The 23,065-nt window shown below is 43.1% G+C and overlaps 1 protein-coding gene across 1 annotated transcript in view; it reads right to left on the reverse strand.

The window, feature by feature from the left end:
- Positions 1-644: 644 nt before the first annotated feature.
- LOC116401565 (ryanodine receptor 2-like) overlaps positions 645-23,065 on the reverse strand; it is a 28,405-nt gene continuing 5,984 nt past the window's right edge. The window contains exons 10-26 of the mRNA XM_031880027.1: positions 21,988-22,180; positions 21,397-21,479; positions 20,896-21,053; positions 19,689-19,776; positions 18,654-18,746; positions 18,356-18,526; positions 16,189-16,248; positions 15,301-15,435; positions 14,822-14,934; positions 14,642-14,738; positions 9,668-9,774; positions 9,412-9,463; positions 9,262-9,312; positions 9,060-9,159; positions 8,470-8,549; positions 8,259-8,335; positions 645-2,039 (exon numbers count right to left, since the gene is read on the reverse strand). Of these exons, the coding sequence (XP_031735887.1) occupies positions 1,907-2,039; positions 8,259-8,335; positions 8,470-8,549; positions 9,060-9,159; positions 9,262-9,312; positions 9,412-9,463; positions 9,668-9,774; positions 14,642-14,738; positions 14,822-14,934; positions 15,301-15,435; positions 16,189-16,248; positions 18,356-18,526; positions 18,654-18,746; positions 19,689-19,776; positions 20,896-21,053; positions 21,397-21,479; positions 21,988-22,180 (1,791 nt within the window). The 3' untranslated portion in view covers positions 645-1,906. The remainder of the gene's footprint in view (positions 2,040-8,258; positions 8,336-8,469; positions 8,550-9,059; positions 9,160-9,261; positions 9,313-9,411; positions 9,464-9,667; positions 9,775-14,641; positions 14,739-14,821; positions 14,935-15,300; positions 15,436-16,188; positions 16,249-18,355; positions 18,527-18,653; positions 18,747-19,688; positions 19,777-20,895; positions 21,054-21,396; positions 21,480-21,987; positions 22,181-23,065) is intronic.

Genomic DNA, 23,065 nt, shown 5'->3' on the forward strand with positions numbered 1-23,065 from the left:
ACATGCCTGCTGGGAGTTTAGTCCAATCAGATCGTGGCTCAACTGTAAACAGCCTCTCAGAGCCAATCAGGGACTATTTCACCTACCCCCAGGTGGATCCCGCCTACATTAGGTAGCTCTTTACTTGTTGTACTTTTTCACAAGAACCTATCATTTTTATTGGGTGAAAATAACTTGATAACCCTCCTGCAATTAATCAACTATTCAACTTGTCTTTGGGAGTAGTTGATGACTACTAAAATGAAGCAGTCGTGAATGCCCTTCCTCTTTCGCTCTCCACACAGGCATGCAACCAAAAGCCCGCTCAAACGTTCTGCATAGAAATGTAGAGTCTGTTCATAAAGTATATGTCATACCTGACTTAATTGACTAGCAAGACTTCATGCTTAAAAAACAGGAAAAAAGTTTTGTCGGGTCCTTCCAAAATGTGTTTTCTGTGAGTAGTGTGAGCAGGTAAACAGTCCATGTGGAGAACAAAACAGTGGTACAAATTGGACAAAATGCAATCTGGGAACCCACCGGCTATCGTCCAATGACAATTTTGTCACAGCTCTGTCACTTCTGTCTAGCTTTTTCCACCTTTCACTCACCTAATCAGTTCATTCAGTGCACCTGCCAGTCACACTCACCTCATCAGCTCATCACTCTCACCTGCTCACTCTGCCTCTTCACTGTTTAAACCCCTGCCTCACACACACTCACTGCCAGATCGTTCTCTGCATTCATGCTAAACTTTCCCACATTCACCCATGGACTGATTCCCTGTTGCCGACCCTGCCTGTTTCGGACTACCTCGCCTCTGCCCTGGTAACTCGCTCAGCCTTCTGTCCCCGACCATGAGAACCTGCCGCTGTTTTTCTGTGGATATTCTTCCTGTTGTGTGTGTGTGCCGAAGAAAATAAAGTTTCGAGTCAAACTATCCCTGGTGTTTGTCGTACTGCTCCTGGGTCCTTACTACATCCGTAACAAATTTAGCTTTTCTGTTTGCTTAAATTAGCTTGTAAACTGGCTACTTGTGAAATGATCCTCGTTGTCTCTCAACTCAAACTACAGTGTTGGGTCTAAAGTTGCTAATCGGACTGCAAAAAGTTGACCACTGCAAGGAATAATAAATCCCAGAAATATTGGCAGCTGCCCGCAGAGGCTAATAGCCAATGGGTTCAGAGATTGAACGTTAACAGTTAGAAAAACAGGCGGTCATGGTTCAGGTTTGGAAAAGATCCTTCCATGGTTTGAAGAAACCAACTCTCTGTGAAGGAAAGTCAAACGCCATAATGCAAAGTCTGTGCTCCCAAACATTGATTGTGAGCTCCTCCCTGAGAGGTTTTATGGTAGGACACACTATTCCTACTTTGCTACATGGAGAATATTATTCGGTAGTTATGACTGTATTTCAAAATCTAGTGCAACACAATAGTAAAACAAAGGAGATCTGAAGTATCAGTATGCAATCCAAAGGATGATTGTAACAAATGCATACACACATTAGATGTAACAGTCAAATCATAAGCACGTACGCATGTACACTAGGAAATCCCACTTAATAATGCATATAAAAAACAGATAGTACTGCATTACCACTTCATGAAATTCAACAAATTGCTCAACCAAAGTGATGAGAGGATAAAGAAAAATGATTTGACAAGGATAAAACACAGACACGCTTTCCATTTCCTCTTAGGAAAGATTTTAAATAAGAGGAAGAAACATTTTATATTAGAATTAGCATCCATCTACTAAACCAATGGATTCAGCAAGCATTGGTTTTTAGATGTAGGTTTGAATGTACAATTTTCAATTAAAGTGGCAATTTTGAATTTGACCTGTATCTGGTGAAGAAAAAGCATGTTTATATCAACAAACCATTGTCAGTAAACACCAATCTTGAATTCAGAAAAATGATTATTCAAAGAACCTTTCTTTCTATTGTTATGACCTTGAGATATAAAGAGTAGTGAAGCTTACCTGATCCCTCCTCTGTCACCATTCCCAGTCCTTCAGCTTTGTTCTGCCTCTCAAATGCATTTAGATCCAGAACACTGAAACAAAATCAAATGTAGTGTGGATCTCTGATATGTTGCGCTGTCTTCATTGACCATCCTCCAGAGTACCATATCACAATTTTATTTTAATGTGAATATTTCAATCTGCTCAGCAGAAAACCATCAATGTGATAACGTTGTTATATTTCTTTCAAGTTCTACCCAACAAGGACATAGCACTGACCCTACCTGGCAAAAATAAATGAGCCAATATGAGTTAATGTATAATATAGTATATGGCATAGTGATGGCTAACAGGATGTGCTCGTATTTGTTTTGTAACAAATACGAGCACATCAGCCACCTTCCTGAGAGGCTGTAGGTTCAGTACAAGAGGAAATAATGATGTTGATGTGTGTATATTAGTAAACACTAATGATCATAACAAGCTCAGTGATGAATCCAAAGATAAGGCTGAGTTTCAAAAGTGCCTCCTTAAAGGAATGCTTAATTACATTTTTGTTGTCCTATGTTTACAGAAAAAAACATAATGCACTGGCCAATTTTGAAATTTTGCTTTCTCAGTGGCGGGCTGTGCATTTCATACCTGGGCCTTCACTCCTGTCCTGCAGCTGGAATACCACCTTATAACCACATGATGGCGCCACAGCTATTATTCGTTTCTAGGGCTGTTACTATATACGTATTTGTATTAAACCGTTCGGTACGAAGCTTACAAACCGAACAGTACGTTTGAATAATACTAGTGCATTTGGAACATGCAGAAGCTTAAACTGTGGGAAATATATTGTTTTCTGCGCTCATGTAGGACAGTGGTTCTCAACTGGTCTGTCTGCGGGGTCTACCATCACCCCTTAAAGACCAGCCGCGACCCACTCTTCTCTTTTGGACTCCGTCGTATGATTTTACTTTCACAACTAACGTAACAAATGTACTGCTCTCCTTCCTCGTCTCAGCCCTGTGTCCCGGTGTGTGTACATCTCACTCGAGTCAGGAAACTTGTCAGAATGCCCATATTTGATTGGCTGAGCTGCATCATGTGAGAAATTTAGGTTTTGAAGCTCCTAATTATGGATATTATGTGATACAGTGTATTTACTTGTAAAGGTTTTGACTCAAGGAGTGTTGTCATTTCATGCATTGAGTGAAAGAGGAGGGTTTGAGGAATGTGCTGGAGGGGGGGTTGTGTGAAAGTGGCTGGGCGAGGTGTGAAGATCAAAACAATGGATCAACGGCCCAGGAGGGGCTTGTTGGACTTCAGCCAATCATTGATCGATATGTAATGTGAGACTTTTCAGAGACTTTGGGGGAAAAAGGAGATGTCAATCCAGGAGAGATTCAGACCTCCTCGGTACCATGGGGCAGATACACCAATCTGTCGTGTGGTGCGGACGGGGCCTCAATTTCATGGAACTTATATGTTTGTTTTGTTATTAGTAGTGTGATTCGGTTTGTAACTGTTTGTATCTGTTTTTATGCTTCTTGGATAATAAATCCATCTGATTTTGACTTAAACCTGCTGTTGTGTTTTGGAGGCGATTGAGAGCACATGGCTGCAGGAAAGGGGGCGATTTCTCCCTGTGTTCAAAAGTTATGGACCTAACAATCACGTGATCGTTTCACGATAATCACGTGCTCGCCCACTGACCAATCACAGCACACGCTGTACCTCACTGCAGAGCTGCACATGGAAACTGAGCTGCAGTAATGCTGACGTACTTGTAGTCCAGCTAGCAGGCTCTGACACGTCAAAGAATACGCCCAACATGTCAAACTAAAGATCTGATTGGTTGAACACTATGACAATCAACAATATCGTCCCCATTCACTTAAACTGCACATGGATGCACTTGTGAGTCTGCAGGCCTCTGCCTCTCTTCTTACCTAGAGACACAGAGGTGAAATCTGATTGGATAAAAGCTCTACTTAAAACAAGCTGCACTGGAAGCAGAGCAACTGAGGAAGACAGGAGCTGTGCAATGAGAAAATAAGACAATGGGAAAACAAATTACAATACATGTAGTGTATTTAAGAAAAAATATTAAATTATAAAATAGCTATAACTTTGTGATTCTGTTTAGGCCAGCAGAGAAGGCTTTGCAGGCCCTGATGGCCCACCACTGTGCTTTTATAACATAACAAGAAAACATCACAAATACACATTCTGGTGTGTATCTTTGTTTATTTGCATCTGTAGATTTCTCCTAAATTCACCAAAAGTTACCATTAGATAATACCTAACTTCCATATTTAAACAAAAAATCTGAAAACTTGTCATACAAAAAAATAACTGTCTTAATGTCAGTCATCAACTGTAGTGTCTTTGTCATTGAACTAAACATCTCTTTAAGGCCATTTTATCTAAATGAGTTTGTTCTCAGACTGATCCAGAAATCTCCATTTCAGCAGCTCTTTCATACATCAAACTTTACCATTTCATTCCTCTCTATATTCTGAAGGTTTGTACATATATCATTCAGAGCCTGATTTATACAACATGTTATTCCTAAAAACTTATAACTATTTTCTGATTTATGAAGTGATACAAAGAGATATCGAAGTTTCCATCTGTAAAAACCTTTGACTCTAATATTTAAACAAAATGAAACAATAGTTTGAATTTGTTTATCCAATAATCAGATTTCTGTTCTGGAAATGTATGCAAATGTGCACCTATTCATTAAGATAATGCATCATTTGCATATTTAAACATGTCTTAATTATTTCAGAAGACTTGACATACAAAAAATAATTGCAGAAAGTAATCAAGTGTGGAAGTGTGTCGCCGAAGTCTTCATGTGTGTACAGCAATGGTGAATGGGGAACCTGTGGGTTATTTTCCTTCACCTATATAAAGTACTGTATTTAGGAATGTTATTAGTTGCCTGTAATTATTACACAGGATAGGATTAGGGTATGTTATTGTTATTATTTGATGTTTACCTGGCGTGTATAGATTGTGACAGGGGGGAAGTGACGCGAGAGGAGATGGTGCGCGCAAACAGAGGGAAGCAAGTGACGTTTGGTGGACTCGGAGAGCACGTTTTGCCAGCGATTGATCGGCAAAAAGGATCCGAAGCAAGAGTTTAATAACAATCTTTAGTACGGTCAATAGGTACCCGATTAGGGTAATGAGACCGGTGCCAAGTTTTTAAATCAATCCTCTTCAGATGAGTCATGATTGAATATCTGTTAGACTATACGTGGGAGTCGGGGAATCAGCGTTTATTAGGAGAAGGTGTAATAGTGTAAGTGAGGATGCTGCTTCCAATCTGCTGCTCGCAACTTAAATGTATTTAAGGAAGGGCTGTCGACTGTGTCCTGCCTTAAGGTATTCCATGCCATGCTGATTCTGGCTGTGAAAAAATTTGCCCTGATGCCAGTTTGATGTTGTATTTGTAGTTTCTGACTGTGGCCTCGGGTTGTAGTTGATAGTGATGGCCGTAGCATGGAATTTCCGCAAGTGGAGCAGGGTCTGTTGCATTTAACGCTGTTGTAGCCCTGTAGGATTTTAAACACTGGATTATCTCTGTTCGTTGTCGGCGGTATTCCAGTGTGGGTAGGCCTAGGTGTACTAGTCGCTCTGGGTAGGATTTATTGGAAGTGCCTTGCACCAGTCTCATGGCCCGACGCTGGACTTGTTCAATTGCATCCTTCTCCCGTTTGAATTTAGTTGACCATATGGCTGAAGCGTACTCCAGATGAGGGCGGACGAGTCCCTTGTAGAGGTGTAAAAATGATGTCTTGACCATTGCTTTAAAGGTGTGTTTGATAGCACCAGTGTGCGGTTGGCCTTGCTCACTTGAGTTTGAATGTGTTTTTGGAAGCTCAGTTTATGGTCGATCACTACACCAAGATATTTCTCTGCTTCTGTTGATTCGAGGGTATGTGTAACTCCGTCTGCACTGATCATTGTGTAGGTCAGAATGGGGTTGTTGTGTCCGAGGTGCAAGACTTTTCTCGGGGTGGAAGCGCATTTGCATCAGAACTGACCAGGCCTGGAGTTGATCTAGATCAGTTTGAAGACTTGTGTGTTGATGTTTGTGGGTGTCCAATATGGCTTGGTAGATTTTTGTATCGTCGGCGAACATGGATATGAAGCTACTGAGGAGACTGGGAATGTCACTGACAAAGAGGATGAACAGTAGCGGGCCCAGGACGGAACCCTGTGGGACACCGCTAGTTACTTCAGTAATGGATTACTAAGCTCAAGACTTCAATGGAAACGGCACGGAGGACCACCAGCTAGATGGGCGGTGGTGGGGTTGCGTGAGTTGTGGGGACAAAGGAACCGCCGGCTTCTCGCCACGCTTCCATGTCTGTTGTTGACTTTGTTTTGGGGATTTGTTTGTTTGTCATCAGACTGTTTTGCATTACTTTAAGGAACTTTTGTAACTGATGGGACTCGGGGTTTGAGTGATATTTTGCAAATGTTTAATTTATTATGCCGGAGTAGAGCGGTAGCGTCACGGTTTTTGTTTTGTGTGCTGCAACCCGTATGCCGTAGGAGTTTGCTTTTTAATATACGGTGTTATATTTAACTGACATGTGTGGTTTCTTTTGTGTCTAAGGTGGTCCATCATTGTATCGAATAGAGAAGACCTTTCAGCGTGTTTTTGTACCTCCAACTGTTATGCAGTCAGATGGAGTGTCTGTATACCTACCAATTCAGATCCGCCAGTGTCCTTTAATTTTAGCGTTTGTACCTTTCCCTGTTTAGGTTAATATAATTAGGTGAATTGTTACAAGTGTTTGGTGATATCTTTTAGTCAAAATGTTTACCCTATTCACATGTAGCGTCTCACTGGACTGATGTATGTGAATGGAGAGACTTAAAGCTAGCGTTGGTAATCTTGAGAAACCAATAAGAGTATGCTAGATTTTAAAAATCATTCAACCAAAAACCCATTTCAGTGTTGCCAACACTTTTTCAATTAAAGTAGCTAGCAGTACTAGCTCCCAAAGTTGCTACATGTACAGAGAAAGTCGCCAAGTGTGCAACACTGACAGCCCTTCCATGCAGGCCTCCTTCCAAATCTAATCCAACAAAATGTTCATTATGAACATAAACTTGTCATAATAAACTTTAACTACAAACATGGCCCTTGTCAGTACTCACAGCTGTCAAGACTCCGGTAACGAACAATGAGTGCACGGCCAGATTGCAAACAGGTAGATCAGGTAGCAGGTAGCCGTCCAATCATTACATTCAGGCAAAATAAAATGATTGGATGGTCTTATTAGAGTCCTTTGACAGCCACAGATAACAGAATTTTTTTTTTGTCAAAGCATTTTGATTTGGCTGTAATGAGAATTTTAACAAAAATACCAGAAATGTTTTAAAAGATTACCAACCCTGCCTTTTACATTGGCTAGAATTAAACACCATTATCCAACTATGACTACCAAAGTTGTCACCATATTTCATAAAATATAAAGTATTCTAGCGGCTGAAACATTACCTTTACCAATAAAAGGAATGGTTACGCTTTAATTGCACCAAAATAGTCAGGGAGTGTGAAAGACCCAACACTGTAAGATCATAAGTGTGTTCCAACATTGATTGCTGAAGGGAATTCTGATGCTTCTACTTCTATTTGGGAGGATAATCATGCTCTACGTTTTGTAACTACAGTTCCCACAATGCATTGGGAGATGCACACCTTGAGCCCCGTTGTTATAAACAGATGTTGAAGCTATTAGCAGTTCCTGATTGCACTGTACCCATTGCTTACATTGAACGGACTTTACCCTGCCAGTCTGTGTAACGTCCCATTGAGTGTGAAGAGAGCGGCTTTGTTCACGCCTGCTGCAGGGATGACCTATTTTTGTAGGCTAACCCCAAAGTTAGCATCGCTCTGGTTCCCTCAATAAAAAGCCAATGGGACTTTTTGGATTATTGCCAAAAATAATCTGGCGGCAAACAAACATTCATGATACTGACATGTCCACAAAAAAAAAGCCAATGCTAGGCTATAAACAAACTACACAACGGTCACATGAGCGTGAGCACAAACACAATAAGGCGGAATAGCTGGCATGATGACGGTTAGTAGTCTTATTCAGTCACTTGTCAGTAGCCGCCTTTTTAAAGACAGACAATTCTCAAAATTCTAAACATACTTGACTGCTCTTTGAGTGAACTTGTTGTCAAAAGCACAGTCAGAACCCATTAACCCACCCGCCTGTGGTGTGGATACATTGAAAGTAATGAAATGTTTCAGTCTTGAAAACAGGAAGAGTTTGTAGAGTTACCTGCATGACTGCATCAGACCAGCCAGACTCTGAAAAAAGCCCACGTCCTTTTTGTCTTTCAGATAATCCAACATTTTCTGTCAAAGAGACAGGACAATGGGACAGCTGAGTTCTATTTTAGACCAAATTCTGCTTTGAAACAACTACAGGAGGTGGACACGATATGGTATGAATAACTATACAACTGTGGTCTTAAGGAACGCTTAAATACCTGCTGTACAGTAGAGTTTCCTCCATTGAGAATAGCTATGCCCAGCTTCAGAGTAGAGGCCACCATGGGACCCATCTCACCTTGTGAAGAGGAACCACACATAGACACACAACTTTATCTACCAGGGCGCACCCAACAAACAATCAATGCACTTTTACATTTACTAACTTAGCTCCCACTCTCATGCAGAGAAGACTTAAACATGCAGCAATAAAGTCACTCTATATTCTTCAATAACATTTCAGTTCAAATGTGTTGTGGACCATTCAGTGAATCATTAATATCCTGTAGAACCATGTTTGCTCAAGTTGTCTAATCAAAGTTTGTATAGTCAATAGATGTAAACGAATGCTTGCCGACTGTGAAATTTGTGCACTTTCAAATAGGCTTTAGAGTGCTGTCAACAAGCAAGTGAGCTCCTTCTTACTCCAGCTTTGAAAAATAAAACATGTTTGCTGACTTAAGCTTACACCTACACGCATAAACCTGAGCCCTGAAAGTGACAATATGGCACATTTTACTAACTAGTAGTGTAATAGAACAGTAGTTACAGTGGGAGGCAGGGTGGGGGATGAGTGCGTAAAACCTACCTTTGCTAGCACTGATGGTTTGCAGCACCATCTCAGCAGCTCCGCGGTCATGCAGCCGAGCCTGCTGGTACAACAGCTTCTGCTTCTCCATCTCCTTCTCCTATTCATGTAACAAAACCACACACACGTCAGCAGCATGCTCGTTTACAGCCGAGACCGTCATGGACGACGGGTAGGCGGAAGTGAGTGACTGATGGCCTACCTCAAAACTCTTTACTTCCTCTCCATCCTCATCTTCTTCATCATGGCAACTCTGAGGGAGCGAAGAGTGATACAAAATGAGAGTTACATGTCGACAGCAGAGACATGTTGCAAAAGGAGGAATCATCATCATCGTCATCGTCACTGGTACCTTAGCCATGATGTCAGCATAAGCCATGTAGAGAATATCCTCATCCAGTTTACTGAAACACACACACACACACACACACACACACACATTAGCGACAGCAGTAAATGTTTAGTATGACTAGCAAGACAGAAGACAGCCCTTGTTTTACTAGACGTGTGAAAATGCAGTTTGCTAGAATATGAACTATGACTTATGTCAGAGCAGAAACAATGGGTGGAGCCTTGTATCTTACATACAGTATACATACAGAACCCACCACTTCTCTGTGAGGGCTGTTCTGCTGAACAGTTGAATGAGCTGATGAAGTGGATCGATGTGTTTCACCCCCTCCTCTTCCTCCAATGGCTCTTTGTCACCTGGTTTCTAAAACATAAACATACATTTCCTTTCACAGGAGACTCAATGATGCACACTGGAAGAAAACTAAACAATAGCCCATTTTCAATATTCATATGTGGCCTAATGCCGTGTTCACACCAAACACGTGTTCACACCAAATACGCAGCGCGAATTCATCGCGCCGCATATTCGCGTCAATCGCGCCACCAGTCAAAATGCCGGGGACCAGTGTTCATTCGTGTGAATCGCGCGAATCGCGCTGGACGCGCCGGAGAGGGGGCGCGGCTTATCGCCCTGAAAGCCGTTCAACTGTCCGCCATTAACCATGAAAAAAATAACCCCTATTTCTGCTTAGTAGGTGTTGTGGAAGTCACAAATATCCCGGGAAACTAAACGCCGTCATGTCTGGTTCATAACATAGTCCAGAGGAGCTCCGTGGATTTTATCGAGCTGTGTTCACTGTGTCTAGCAAGCCACAGGTCGCTGTTTACTACAGCTGTATGAACACTAAATAAACTGATCTGGCTGTGATTTAACGGCAATAAACCGACAAAAAGGGACTCTGAAATAACTACGTAATGATGCCGATTTGTAGGCTACTTGTCTTCTCAATGGAGCTCGGATGGATCGGTGCTAGGCTATGCTAACATAGTAGCAGCTCCACCAACACTCAGACTAACGTCATGTAGACGTAAATACGGCAGCGTCTATTCATTGTTTGTACCATATGGTTTACACACACATTTATACACATAGTTTGGTCTCTATTGATATAGCACTACTCATCAAGATGGCGCCGCGGACGGCTGCCTCGACGTGTTGGTGCGCATTGTTTTGTGTCGTTTTCGTCGTTAATTCAGTTTTATGCTGCGATACCCGGAGCTCTTTCACCAGAGATGAGCTCATAAACATCAGGGGAACAACTACAGCGGACTTAGTCCCAACTTTTCTGCTAACTTCTGTGAAATTACTGGACATTCTAGTCAAAGGTGCGCTCGCCTTAGCCCATGCAGTGAGACGACGTAGGAGAGGGAAACGGGCCGGCGTGCTCGTGCGTCTTCGCACACGTGGATTCCGCACACCACTGCCGGGCATATTTCTCTCAAACGTCCGCTCAGTGTGCAACAAACTGGATGAACTTCAGCTACTGGTGAGGAGAGACAGAGACTTTTCTTCATCCTCCGTTTTGTGCTTCACTGAGACCTGGCTCTGTGGATCGATTCCGGACTCTGCGCTCCAGCTGGCTGGCTACCAGCTGTTCAGAGCGGATCACGATACGGAGCTCTCCGGCAAATCGAAGGGTGGAGGAATCTGTTTCTACTCCAACAGTGGCTGGTGCAACGATGTGACAGTGATTCTCCAGCACTGTTCTCCTGATCTGGAATATTTTATCATTAACTGCAAACCCTTTTACTCCCCCCGTGAGTTTGCTTCATTTATACTGGTCGGTGTTTACATGCCGCCGCAGGGCAATGTGCAGGAGGCACAGCGGACACTCGCCGAACAGATACTGTGTGTGGAGCAGACCTACCCGGACTCTCTAGTTATTGTCCTTGGTGACTTTAACAAAGGAAACCTCAGCCATGAACTCCCCAAATACAGACAGTTTATTAAATGCTCAACCAGAGAGGAGAACATTCTGGACCACTGTTACACCACAATCAGCAGGGCCTATCACGCCGTCCCTCGTGCTGCACTGGGTCTCTCTGACCACGTCATGGTCCATCTGATTCCTTCATACAGGCAGAAACTCAAGCTCTGTAAACCTGTGGTGAGGAAATTCAAGAAGTGGACCAGTGAAGCTATGGAGGATCTTCGGGCGTGCTTCGACTGCACAGACTGGGATGTATTCAGGACTGCTACCAACAGTCTGGATGAGTACACAGAGGCTGTGACTTCATACTGTATATCAGCTTCTGTGAGGACAGCTGTGTTCCATCAAGCACCAGGGTGAGTTACAATAACGACAAACCCTGGTTTACAGCGGAACTCAGAAAGCTAAGACTGCAAAAGTATCAGGCTTTTAGGAGTGGGGACAAATATAAAGAGTCAAAATACAGGTTTAGTAAGGCGGTGAGAGATGCTAAACATCTGTACTCTGAGAAACTGCAACACCAGCTCTCAGCAAGTGACTCTGCTTCTGTCTGGAGAGGCGTTAGACAGATCACCAATTACAAGCCTAAAACCCCCCACTCCATGAACGACCTCCGCCTGGCAGACAAGCTGAACGAGCTCTACTGTCGCTTTGATGGACAATGGGACAGCCCTGACTCCATCCCCCACAGCTCCATCAACCAGCCCCAGACCACCAGGTCCCCCTCCCCCATCCCAGCAGGGGTCCACGCCTCTGTATCACCCATCACAGTGTCCCCCCCACCCCCCTCCACAGTGATGACTTTCTCTATCCTGGAGAGTGACGTCAACAGGCTCTTTAAAAAACAAAACTCCCGCAAAGCAGCTGGCCCAGACTCTGTCTCCCCCTCCACCCTGAAGCATTGTGCCGATCAGCTGTCTCCGGTGTTTACAGACATATTCAACACCTCCCTGGAGACATGCCACATACCAGCCTGCTTCAAGGTCTCCACCATCATCCCCGTCCCCAAAAAAACAAGGATCACAGGACTTAATGACTACAGGCCCGTCGCCCTGACCTCTGTGGTCATGAAGTCTTTTGAGCGCCTTGTCCTGTCTCACCTTAAGACCCACTCCTGGACCCCCTGCAGTTCGCCTACAGAGCCAACAGGTCTGTTGACGACGCAGTTAACTTGGCCCTTCATTTCATCCTCCAGCATCTGGACTCCCCAGGAACCTACGCCAGGATCCTGTTTGTGGACTTCAGCTCTGCCTTTAACACCATCATCCCATCTTTGCTGCAGGACAAGCTCTCCCAGCTGCACGTGCCCGACTCCACCTGCAAGTGGATCACAGACTTCCTGTCTGACAGGAAGCAGCACGTCAAGCTGGGAAAACACGTCTCAGCCTCCCGGACCATCAGCACCGGTTCCCCCCAAGGCTGCGTTCTTTCCCCTCTGCTCTTCTCCCTGTACACCAACAGCTGCACCTCCAGTCACCAGTCCGTCAAGCTCCTGAAGTTCGCGGATGACACCACCCTCATTGGACTCATCTCTGGTGGGGATGAGTCCGCCTACAGGTGGGAGACTGACCTGATCTGGTGACCTGGTGCGGTCTGAACAACTTGGAGCTCAACGCTCGAAAGACAGTGGAGATGGTTGTGGATTTCCGGAAGAATGCAGCCCCACCAGCCCCTATCACCCTGTGTGACTCTCCCGTCGACGCGGTGGAGTCCTTCCGCTTCCTGGGCTCCATCATATCCCAGGACCTCAAGTGGGAGCTGAACATCAGCTCCATCACTAAAAAGGCTCAGCAGAGGATGTACTTCCTGAGGCAGCTGAAGAACCTCAACCTGCCAAAGACAATGATGGTGCATTTCTACACAGCCATCATTGAGTCCATCCTCTGCTCCTCCATCACAGTCTGGTATGCTGCAGCCACTGCCAAGGACAAGGGCAGGCTGCAGCTGATCATTCTCTCTGCTGAGAGGGTGATTGGCTGCAATCTGCTGTCCCTCCAGGACTTGTTCGCTTCAAGGTCCATGAAGCGAGCAAGGAAGATTGTAGCCGACCCCTCTCACCCTGGACAAAAACTGTTTGTGCCACTTCCATCTGGTAGGAGGCTGAGGTCCATCAGGACCAAGACCTCATGCCACACGAACAGCTTCTTCCCGTCCGCAGTCGGGCTCATTAACAGAGCCCGGGTCCCCCACTGACTCTGTCATCCCAGGACAAATTCCCACCGGTCACTCCCCTGCATCCCTTCTATTACACTCGACACTTTACACTACACTTACATCACACTTGTTTATAGTCCTGTCGTCTGTTCGTTGTTTATAGTCCTGTTATCTGTTCGTTTGTGCACTTTATTTTAGATTTCACTTTATTTTATATTTCATCTTTATTTTATTTTTCATTATTTTATATCTTACTTTATTTCATATTTCATATCTCTTGTACATTTTAATATGTTTCTACTTGCACTGATTGTTGTTGATTGTTAAATGTTTGCACCTCCCGTCACGCCAAATTCCTTGTATGTTCAACATACATGGCAATAAACGGTTCTGATTCTGATTCTGATATGAGGTATCGTAGAGCTCTGGGTGAACACAGACGGCTACAGTATTTATTTCCTGATTCAACAACGGCAGGACGTCACTGATGACAGGGGGAGCAACTCAACGCTGATAGGGGCTATCACGCCGGGGCGTAACGCGAATATTTCGCAGAAGTTGGAAAATGTAATCTACTCGCGCGATTAATTCGTGCCGCGTTTGGTGTGAACGCAGCATAAGACAGTCCAACAATATTGATAAACAAGTTTATCATCGTAAATATACCCTCATACTTGAGTCCTTGCTGTCGGCTTCCTGAAGCTATATTGCATCTACCAGCGACGCCATGTTTCGTTTTGTCAAGCTTGTAGGACCTAGCAACAGTAACTAAGGGGGGCGGGACTTTGGGAATTGGGAAAGATGTTCTAGATGACACTGAGTGAACCCTGGGTATTTGGGTACATTTTTTGTTTCACAACAGAGAACACTTCAATAGATAAAGCTTATTTGGGTGCAGAAAAGGAAAAGAAATACAGTCTCCCATTCATTATCTATGGAGCAGCTCCACACTTTATCCTCGTTGACATCATCGTCATTTATGTTTCCTTCTCTGGTGTCCGGCTTTGAGAGAAAGTAGCTCATGTTCTCTAATACTGCTTGAACTTCCCTCCGCCATGGACACAACATAATTAAACTCTTAATCTGGGTTGCGTTCCCCTAATCAAGAGTATAATTCCATCTGTTTTACATTCATGAACTCACAGCGAGGTCCTCTATGAGTTTATCTTCAAAGTAGTGTTCCTCTGCCTCGATCCAGGACTTCTCGTAGCCCTGCAGGAACAAGTTGACAGCCCGGTGCCTAGTTTGGGGGAGACACAGTAGGAATAAAAACTTTCCAACAAGATACGCCAGATGTACTGTACACACACACACATAACGTACCTGGGCAAGTTATAGAGCGGTGCCATCCTGAAGCAAGCAACCACTGCTCTCTTCCTCTGTTTGGACAGCAGCTTGTGCCACACGGCCTTCTTGCTGCGCTGAGGATGTTCAACCTAAACACACAAACTGAACCACTCAGTACGCCCGACTCTGGCGTCTGGAAGCCATAACGCCATAATCCAACAACTGCTCAGAGAAGTGCATTCAATCAGTACATCATTGTCTTCAAACAACAGACATGCTTGTGTCTATTTTTGCAGTTTTAACAATGGCCAATCACAACAGCTCTTCTAAGACAGCAGGACAGCTTCTCTTCATGGAAGAGCACAAAGATACTGTACATCAACCCAAATATGATTATATAGAGCTGTGGATATCATATGGATAGTTCCATAGCCTGCACTCTCTAAACTACTGAAATGCAATATTTCAGATATTGTCGGCTCTGTGTCATCAACAACACACACCCACTTACACACCTGGTCTAAGTGGAAGAGGACATGAGCGATCTCCAGGACTCTCTCCACAGTCTTCTCTGGGTCCGAGGTGTCCTCGTAGTGATTAGGGAGGTCTCTGTATAGAGCCATCTGCCAACGAATAGCTGGGTCCTCCAGCTGTACAAGGAACACACATACAGCTCACAAATATGAGGACATGGGTCCAGCACACCAAGGTGTTTGGAATTTTTAAAAATTTGATTCAAGTTTTGACTTTTCTATGTCATTTCAGTTGAGTTTCAGCTCTCTTTCTCACGTCGCTTGGTGTTTCACTATGTGAATCGCCTCTACGTGACCAACTATGGAAGCTCCAATTACACCGTGTCTGTCAGTGACAGACACGGTGGAACTGTGCTCGGGCTTGTACTCAGACTGCATGTGAAGAACGATAGGGATTAATTGCGTAGATGCGACATCTTCTGGAGTCTCAGTTCGGTTTTGTTTCTGTGGTTCAACGTCACGAGAGTTTACAGAAATTCATGCCGTCTCCTTTTTTGGGAGTGACATAAAACTGAGATGAATGAAGGTTTATTTGTATCGTGCTTTTATTCGTTTTTTTACCAGGCAATATGGTTTCAGTATAATTTTAGTTTTTATTAAAGGACATCTTTTTATTTAGTTTGAGTTTCAATAATATTTTTCCCAGCTTACTTTAATTTCAGTTTTAGTTCACAATTATAACTTAGCTGCTCACTTCTATGAGCACTCAGGTCAGTTGTATGCGGTGGATTTGAGCCATTCAGACTATCCCCTACAAACCGTATACACTTCTCTGTTGCCTGAATATAAAGCATGACGTCATGTTCAGCTTATCCCAAATATTCTTGCAGTACCGTGACTCTGTTAAATACCAGCTCAAAGTATTCTTACCTTTCCTTGTAAATGGAGATTGTTCCTGATGACCTCTCGAACCTCACCCTCTGTATCTTTCTGTGAACAGAGTGAATGCATCAGACAACGGTAACCATTTAATAACAGATGTGTCAGCACAATTTATATACAATTGCTTTACAGATATTTAAAGTGCTACAGGAATTGGAAATAACTTCTATGCATGCAGGACAAATATTTTGGGGCTAAGTCATTGAGGGATTTCTATAAAAGCAGCATTGTAAGCGACCAGTGTGATGTGCATAGAGCTGTGTATAATTCTGTCATTTGAACATGATTTAAACACAGTGGACGGCCGTCGGAAACGGCACTGCGCTCTGATGTGTCACTTCTCGGATCAGAGGCTGCAGATTTATCAGCATATGTGTCCTGCTGCCGTCAGATTGATGCAGGGATTAAATGAACTGAAGGTTCAGAGAGTTTGTCACAGTAGATAGAGCGAGGGAGAGAGACACACAACTGCCTCATAATGATCGATGAATAAAAAGAGAAAAAGAATAATCTCGTCACGTAGAAACGTGGACCTCTCTCTCAGCAAGACAACCTACAGTATGTCGGCTGTTGCATACAAATAATGATCAGCAGGCCAAGTCATTTACAATTAGTGGCAATATGATAGGTTCATGTCCATTTCTGGTAGGCTCAGATTGATTGATTGATTTCTTTATGTGCATAAAATGCCAAATCCTCCTGGGTTTATGAGACATTAAAGATACAGCGGCAGTGGTGGAACACTTCATTCAATTACCAAACTAAATATTCGGCCTTCCCTCCCAGGTTTGGCAAATAAAATCTGCTACAAAAAAGGTTTGTTTCCTGAAGCACAACTCAAGTTTTTTATAGTCAGCCAGCCAAAAGAAATCAACATAAATTGAGGTAATTTTACTATCGAGTACATCCGTTATGTCCTCGTAGATAGGACAATAAAACAAAAGACAATACATTTGGTCCGAATCTGGAATGACAAATCGTCGATTTGAAACAGAGATTTCAAATCCTTAGCCAGGGGATAGCCATGCAAAATGTCCCAATTAAATCACTTTTTAGTTGCTCTCTGATCAGACAAGTCTATTCCAGCATCAAAGCATTTGACACTTGTGAAGTAAATTTGTGAAGGATTGAATAACTCTGTGATGCACAGTGTTACAACTCGTATGGTCACCAGAAACATAGTCAGACACAGGACATACACATGAGTTACATAGTTGTGTGTACGTATGGAATACACGTACAGAGATTCCAGTGCTCTACCCGCTGACTGAGCTACAATACTGACAGCTTCTTTAAATTTCATTTTGAGCATCGTGCCAAGATATTTATACTGCTCAGTATATGAAAGCACTAGTGAACCGAAGCTAAAAACAAGTGATCTGCTCTCTTCAATACTGGAAGAGTTATTGTGTTAATGGAGATTTTCCATAGGCTTACCAATATTTACTGCCAAAAACTACTGAAACTGAAAAAGGAATTAATATATTGTTATCTTATATCAACTCATTTGTGTTGGCATATGATGCAACTTGAAAATTGAAGCGACCGTTTGACCTGAAATCCAGGTGAGGGTTGTTGTATTGTAATGGGAAAATATGTTATCGTATCATGTGAAGTTTTAAAGAATGTACAACTGAAAGTGATGAACACAGACAGAGACAGAACAGCAGTTCTGCAGATGATTTTAATTAGTTTTGTATCCAGGTGTCCCGTTATCTCATCCCACAAGGATGAGAAGTGAAGAGACACTGTTGTCTTTGTCTGCAAGACAAAGATTGAGACAGACCTTGAAACCGGAACTGAATGTCCTGGCAGAAACAGCCTGTGTCTGAAATACCCATACTCCCCTTTTAACACATTATCTGAAGTTGTAAAGGCGTGAACCTTTTGTATGCATAAATGATGTTGAATGTTGCACTTTGTCGAAGCATTCACACAGTCTACTGAATACGTAGTTGCTGTGCTTTCTTCCCTCTTGCAAGAGAATAAACGGAAAAAGACAACTTTGAATCTTCTGATGACTTCATTATTGATTTGTGAACAAAAACTCTCTTCTCCCGATTAACCTAGAAATTTTCCACCACAATATACAGTCTATGTAGTAGTATGGAAGTGTCTCCTACTTCTCATAAGCTAGTAGACAGTGTTTTCCTACCTGGGTGAAGCGGTTCTTCGCCAGTGCAATGAGCTCTTGTTCTCCGGGGGCACAGATGTTGAGTCCAACAGGAAGCAGGCGCTTCAGGGTAGCAACGATAAGACTCGTTTGCATCGTGTATCGATCTCCCTTCCTCTTCATCTTCTTCCTCTCCTGGTCTGAAACTATACCCTGAGGCAGAGAAATGCACAGACAGGTATATTAAGTGTGTGTTATGTTATTCTTTATAATTCATTGTGCATTAACGCACACGTAACAAGCAATCCACAGGACACTTCTGATGTCCATGTGTCCATACCTTTGACATCTTACACTTGGTGTCAGTGATGAGGAAGGACATGTTGTTGATTTCATTCTGGACCACAAAGTTCTGCTCTTCTCTCTTGAAGTTCTGCAGATAGATGACACCATTCGTCACTCCGCGGTCACAATGTCGTGCCGTCTGATGCGGTAATAGCTTCAGACAGCTTGGGTTAATAACAGGGTCAGGTATGTAAATACACTGTGATGGTTCAGTGACTGCTGGCCTAAATATTTCATAACAAAATGTACACTACATTCCAATAGGCTGCCATTTTTGGCATGTGTAAAACATTTCTGGGGCTTCATATTGTGGCCAGCAAATAAATGACATAAATATGTCTTTACGCAACTCTTGGTGGTTTTCAGTGATGGTAATGTGTGACAGTCTGTCGGTTGGCTGGGCAACCACTTTGGTCAAGACTGAAACGGATTGCCTTTATATTTTGGAGACATTGATGACCATGAGAGGATAAACCCTACTGACTTTTTATCTAACGCCGTTATCAGGTAAAAAATGTTATTAGTTCTATACTTTAGTTTATGAACAAATGCTGCAAAACAAATGACTTTACAATCAACCTCAGCTCTACTTAATGTTTAGTGCTAAATAGCAAATGTTAGCATGCAAACATCTAGACTAAGACATTGGTAAACATTGTATCTGCTAAACATCAGCATCTTAGCATTGTCAGAGCTGTGAGCTCGGCTGTAGACTCTTGATACTGATATTTATAATTCATGACTCAAATTGAGATTTGAGGTTATGTTTTTCTGAGCCTAGGGAGAATGTGTGGTCTGCAGTTCCACATTTATCCAATAGGTCCATGGAGCTGCAGACTGGACCAGTCCAGGGAGTCATTTGATTCAGTATTATTTATCTGAAATACCAATACGTGGGTTTTAGGAACCTGGTACAAATGACGATGTGCTCTGTCATTCAGTCTATCATTAGATCTTGTGTAGCGCTCCCTTGACTACCTCTCACTGTGACATTTTAAATCAGCAGCATGTAATGTGGTGATTTGCTTACATGAGACTTGGCCCAGAAGATGAAAACCTCTGCCACCATGCGGAACAGCTCTTCAGCCCCTGGGTTGGACTCTTTCAGCCATCTGGCCCTGTCAGTATACCAAGGCAGTTTAGTGATAGTGGCACTACTTAAAGGTTTGCTGTGGAGTTATAGACCTCTAGTAGCGCTATGGAGGAGGTGGTAACATGCCAAGATATGCAGCAATGTGCCAACAAAGTCAGGGAAGAAGAAGACTGCAAGCTAGTACACATGTAAACAATGCAGGACTTAAAATATTTAAAGTTACTACAAGGAGCTTTCATTTTGTGTGGACTTTGGCGGCCCCTGTGGACAAAAGCGGTAGTGTTTCCATGAGCACCACCGCCTTGTGTTGTAAAGATATGCAGCCGCCAGACTCCCTTTAGAAAACGTCTCATTTTACTGCAGCAGGGTCTGAAGTTCTTCCCCGCTCAATCCTGCTTCTGGTTCTTCCGTTCCTCCGTTCCCTCCAGCGCGCTCAGCAATTCGTCCTGGGACCTACAGAAGTGGGTGTTGGCCCCCAGGGTGGTAAACTCCAGGTTCTGCAGCCGCAGACGGACCCCGCTGCAGCTTCTGTCGGTGCGCCAGCACCCACGGTGGAACTTCTTTCCAAAGTCTATGTGCAGGTCGTCCTGGACTATGTGAAAGATCCTCCCGACCACCACCTTGCATTTGGACAGTCCCATCTGGACCAGCAGACCGGAGGAGGAGCCGGATCTGGGTCTGTATGCTTACACTTGCTTAATTAGGTCATATAAGTATTACATTGAGACTGTTTCATAACCAGTTAAAAGATCTTTGTAGCAACAAGGATGGAAATGCATGTTTGTTAGAGCTCAAGGATATGAGCACAATGTGGTGTGGTGAGTAACACTGAATGTAAACTTCTGTTCATTTCCAAGAAAACTCCACAAAGTGCTTTGTTATGCTTAAAGGGACTTAAGCATAACAAAGCACTTATGTTGTAGACACCAACTATCGATGTCCATAAACGTCATCCTTTCTCCAGAATACAGCCCATATGCAGCTTACTTTAAGTTATTCAGCATCTGCAGGATAAGCATAGAGGCAAGGATCACATAGTTGTAATTTCACACCTGAAAGTGATGTTGGTCATATTTGCTGTTTCAGAAGAAATGCTCAGGTTTAAGTAGAGAAGCGTCGGAACCATCAAATCAGCGCACTGTACCTGTTGTAGTCAACAAATCGTATGAGGAGAGGGTAGAAGGCATACAGGTCTCGGACCAGTATGGTGAACTGGTCCATGATGAGAAGCTCCGTCTCTGACATCTCTCCCCTCCCCTCTGCCTTGCTGTGTTCCTCATCCATCAGCACAACTGCTGCCTTCTGCAGGACACAGCAACACACCGCTTTCTCTTCATTTGAACACTAATTACATTGTGATCTTAGTACTAGTTGTACTATAGTAGTACTAGTACTAGTTGTACTATAATCCTACTTTGCAAAAACGCCGCACTAGACTTACAAACTTACAGTCAAAGTATTCAACCCGTTGCTTGCAAACGTCTGATAGCTTAGGGCCGTGTTACATGTCTATTTTTTTTATTTTAATTTTGGAGGGATAGTCAACAGTCAAACTGTAAGTGCTATATGTGTGTGCTGAATGTCCACCAATATTCGAATGAACTACAGCACAATCTATATTACATGATGAAATGACGAGACTTACTTTTTTGAGTTTCTCCATCAAAGGCAGGAAGTGGGTCTTGAGCAGCTGGGTTTTGGCCTTGCTGATGATTGGCTGAGAGAAGACTAAAGCAGGGACAGAGATGGGGTTTAACGATTGAGCATCGGACAAAGATTTTGCTTTTAGCTTCGTTGTTTAGTTGGCGTTCATTGTGTTTAGTTCGATTCAGTGGCAGTGTGTGTCTGTGTGTGTGCGTATGTTTTTAGAACCTTGTAAACCCACCTTGAATTGTATTTAAAACAAGACAAACAAACATAGTGAAACAAAACCGTGAATTTAAAATTGCATATTACTAGAATAGAGAACCCTTACTGTTGGGCTTTTCACATTGCACACTCTCTGAGCCCAGGGCTAAGGATAGCCTGAGCACAGTGGGACAAGGTCTATACATAACATTGTAATTCATGAAGTCATCGCTATTTGTGAAGCACATTTCATGGTAAACATATTTGGAGGGACATAAGTGAGAGTGAAAGAGAGAGATAGAGAGAGATACTGTGGAGCAGTCACAGAGATGCAACTTTAAAGACACACACACACACACATACATGCAGAGTGTGTTGCCATATTCACCAGCTAGTCTTTTCATCCAGGCCCCTTCATCTATTCCCAGGTTGTTGTAGATGATCTTGAGAATGTTTCCCAGCAGAGTGTTCATGTGCTCAGAAGTCACAGAGGTGCAGCAGCTGTCGGCCTTGTCCTGGTTGCTCTCTGGTCCATGTTCCCACCAGTGAGACATGTAGCTGCACAGCATCGGCAACACCACCTACAGTGAAAGGAAACATACATACTTCAGGTTTACCTATCAAGAGATCACCCACTTCCCCATCCTGACATAATGCTTTGTTAAAAATGTATAAACAGTCAAAATATAAAAATTATAATACAATATAAGCAATAAAATAGGCAATAAGATAGAATAAACTATATAAAAGTAACGTAAGTAATGACATGAAAGGAAAAACTAATTATATTTTCAAGGAATATAGGGTTACATGCATATAAACATGTAACACCAGTGTTTTAAAACGACTGTGCAAACAGTAAACGTTGTTTATTGTGTGAATGAGGGTAATGTAGATGTAGTGGTATTGTAACCGTATATTCCTGCTGTAGAATTCGGCATTTTAACACAGGAGTCTACAGGGATTGACTCACTCTTAGAGCCAGCCTCAAGTGGCCATTTGAGGAAATTCAGAAGGTGGTGCTACAGCACCCCCACCTCAAGTTGCCCCGCCCCCACTGACAAGTGGCTGACGCATGCTATATTTTCACATTTTGTTTTTATTTTACTTCCTTACCAAGACAGACTACAGCAGTGCCGTAAACGGAACTATTCAGGTGGAGACGGGAGAAGGTCGTGCACATCCCGTGCCAGTAATGTTTCCAGTCAGGATTCTTTCTATTGCTCCTCTGTAAAAGTTGACAAGAACTTCGAAGAGGAATTTTGCCTTCTTAGGCTTCCTTAACCGGGGCAGAGGTGTGATATGACCATAACAGGTTATCTGTGATGCTGACTCCCTAGGAACAATGAACCCGCACTGATACAGTGAGCAGTACTAGGGTTCAATCAACAGAGGCTTAACATCTCGAATTTCCAATAAGCAATCTCTGGCTGTGTCGATGGAGTACTGAGTGTGCACTAACTACC

The sequence above is a fragment of the Anarrhichthys ocellatus genome, unplaced genomic scaffold (assembly GCF_004355925.1).
Source record: "Anarrhichthys ocellatus isolate YVR2014 unplaced genomic scaffold, GSC_Weel_1.0 scaffold531, whole genome shotgun sequence".
In the NCBI taxonomy this organism is placed as follows: domain Eukaryota; kingdom Metazoa; phylum Chordata; class Actinopteri; order Perciformes; family Anarhichadidae; genus Anarrhichthys; species Anarrhichthys ocellatus.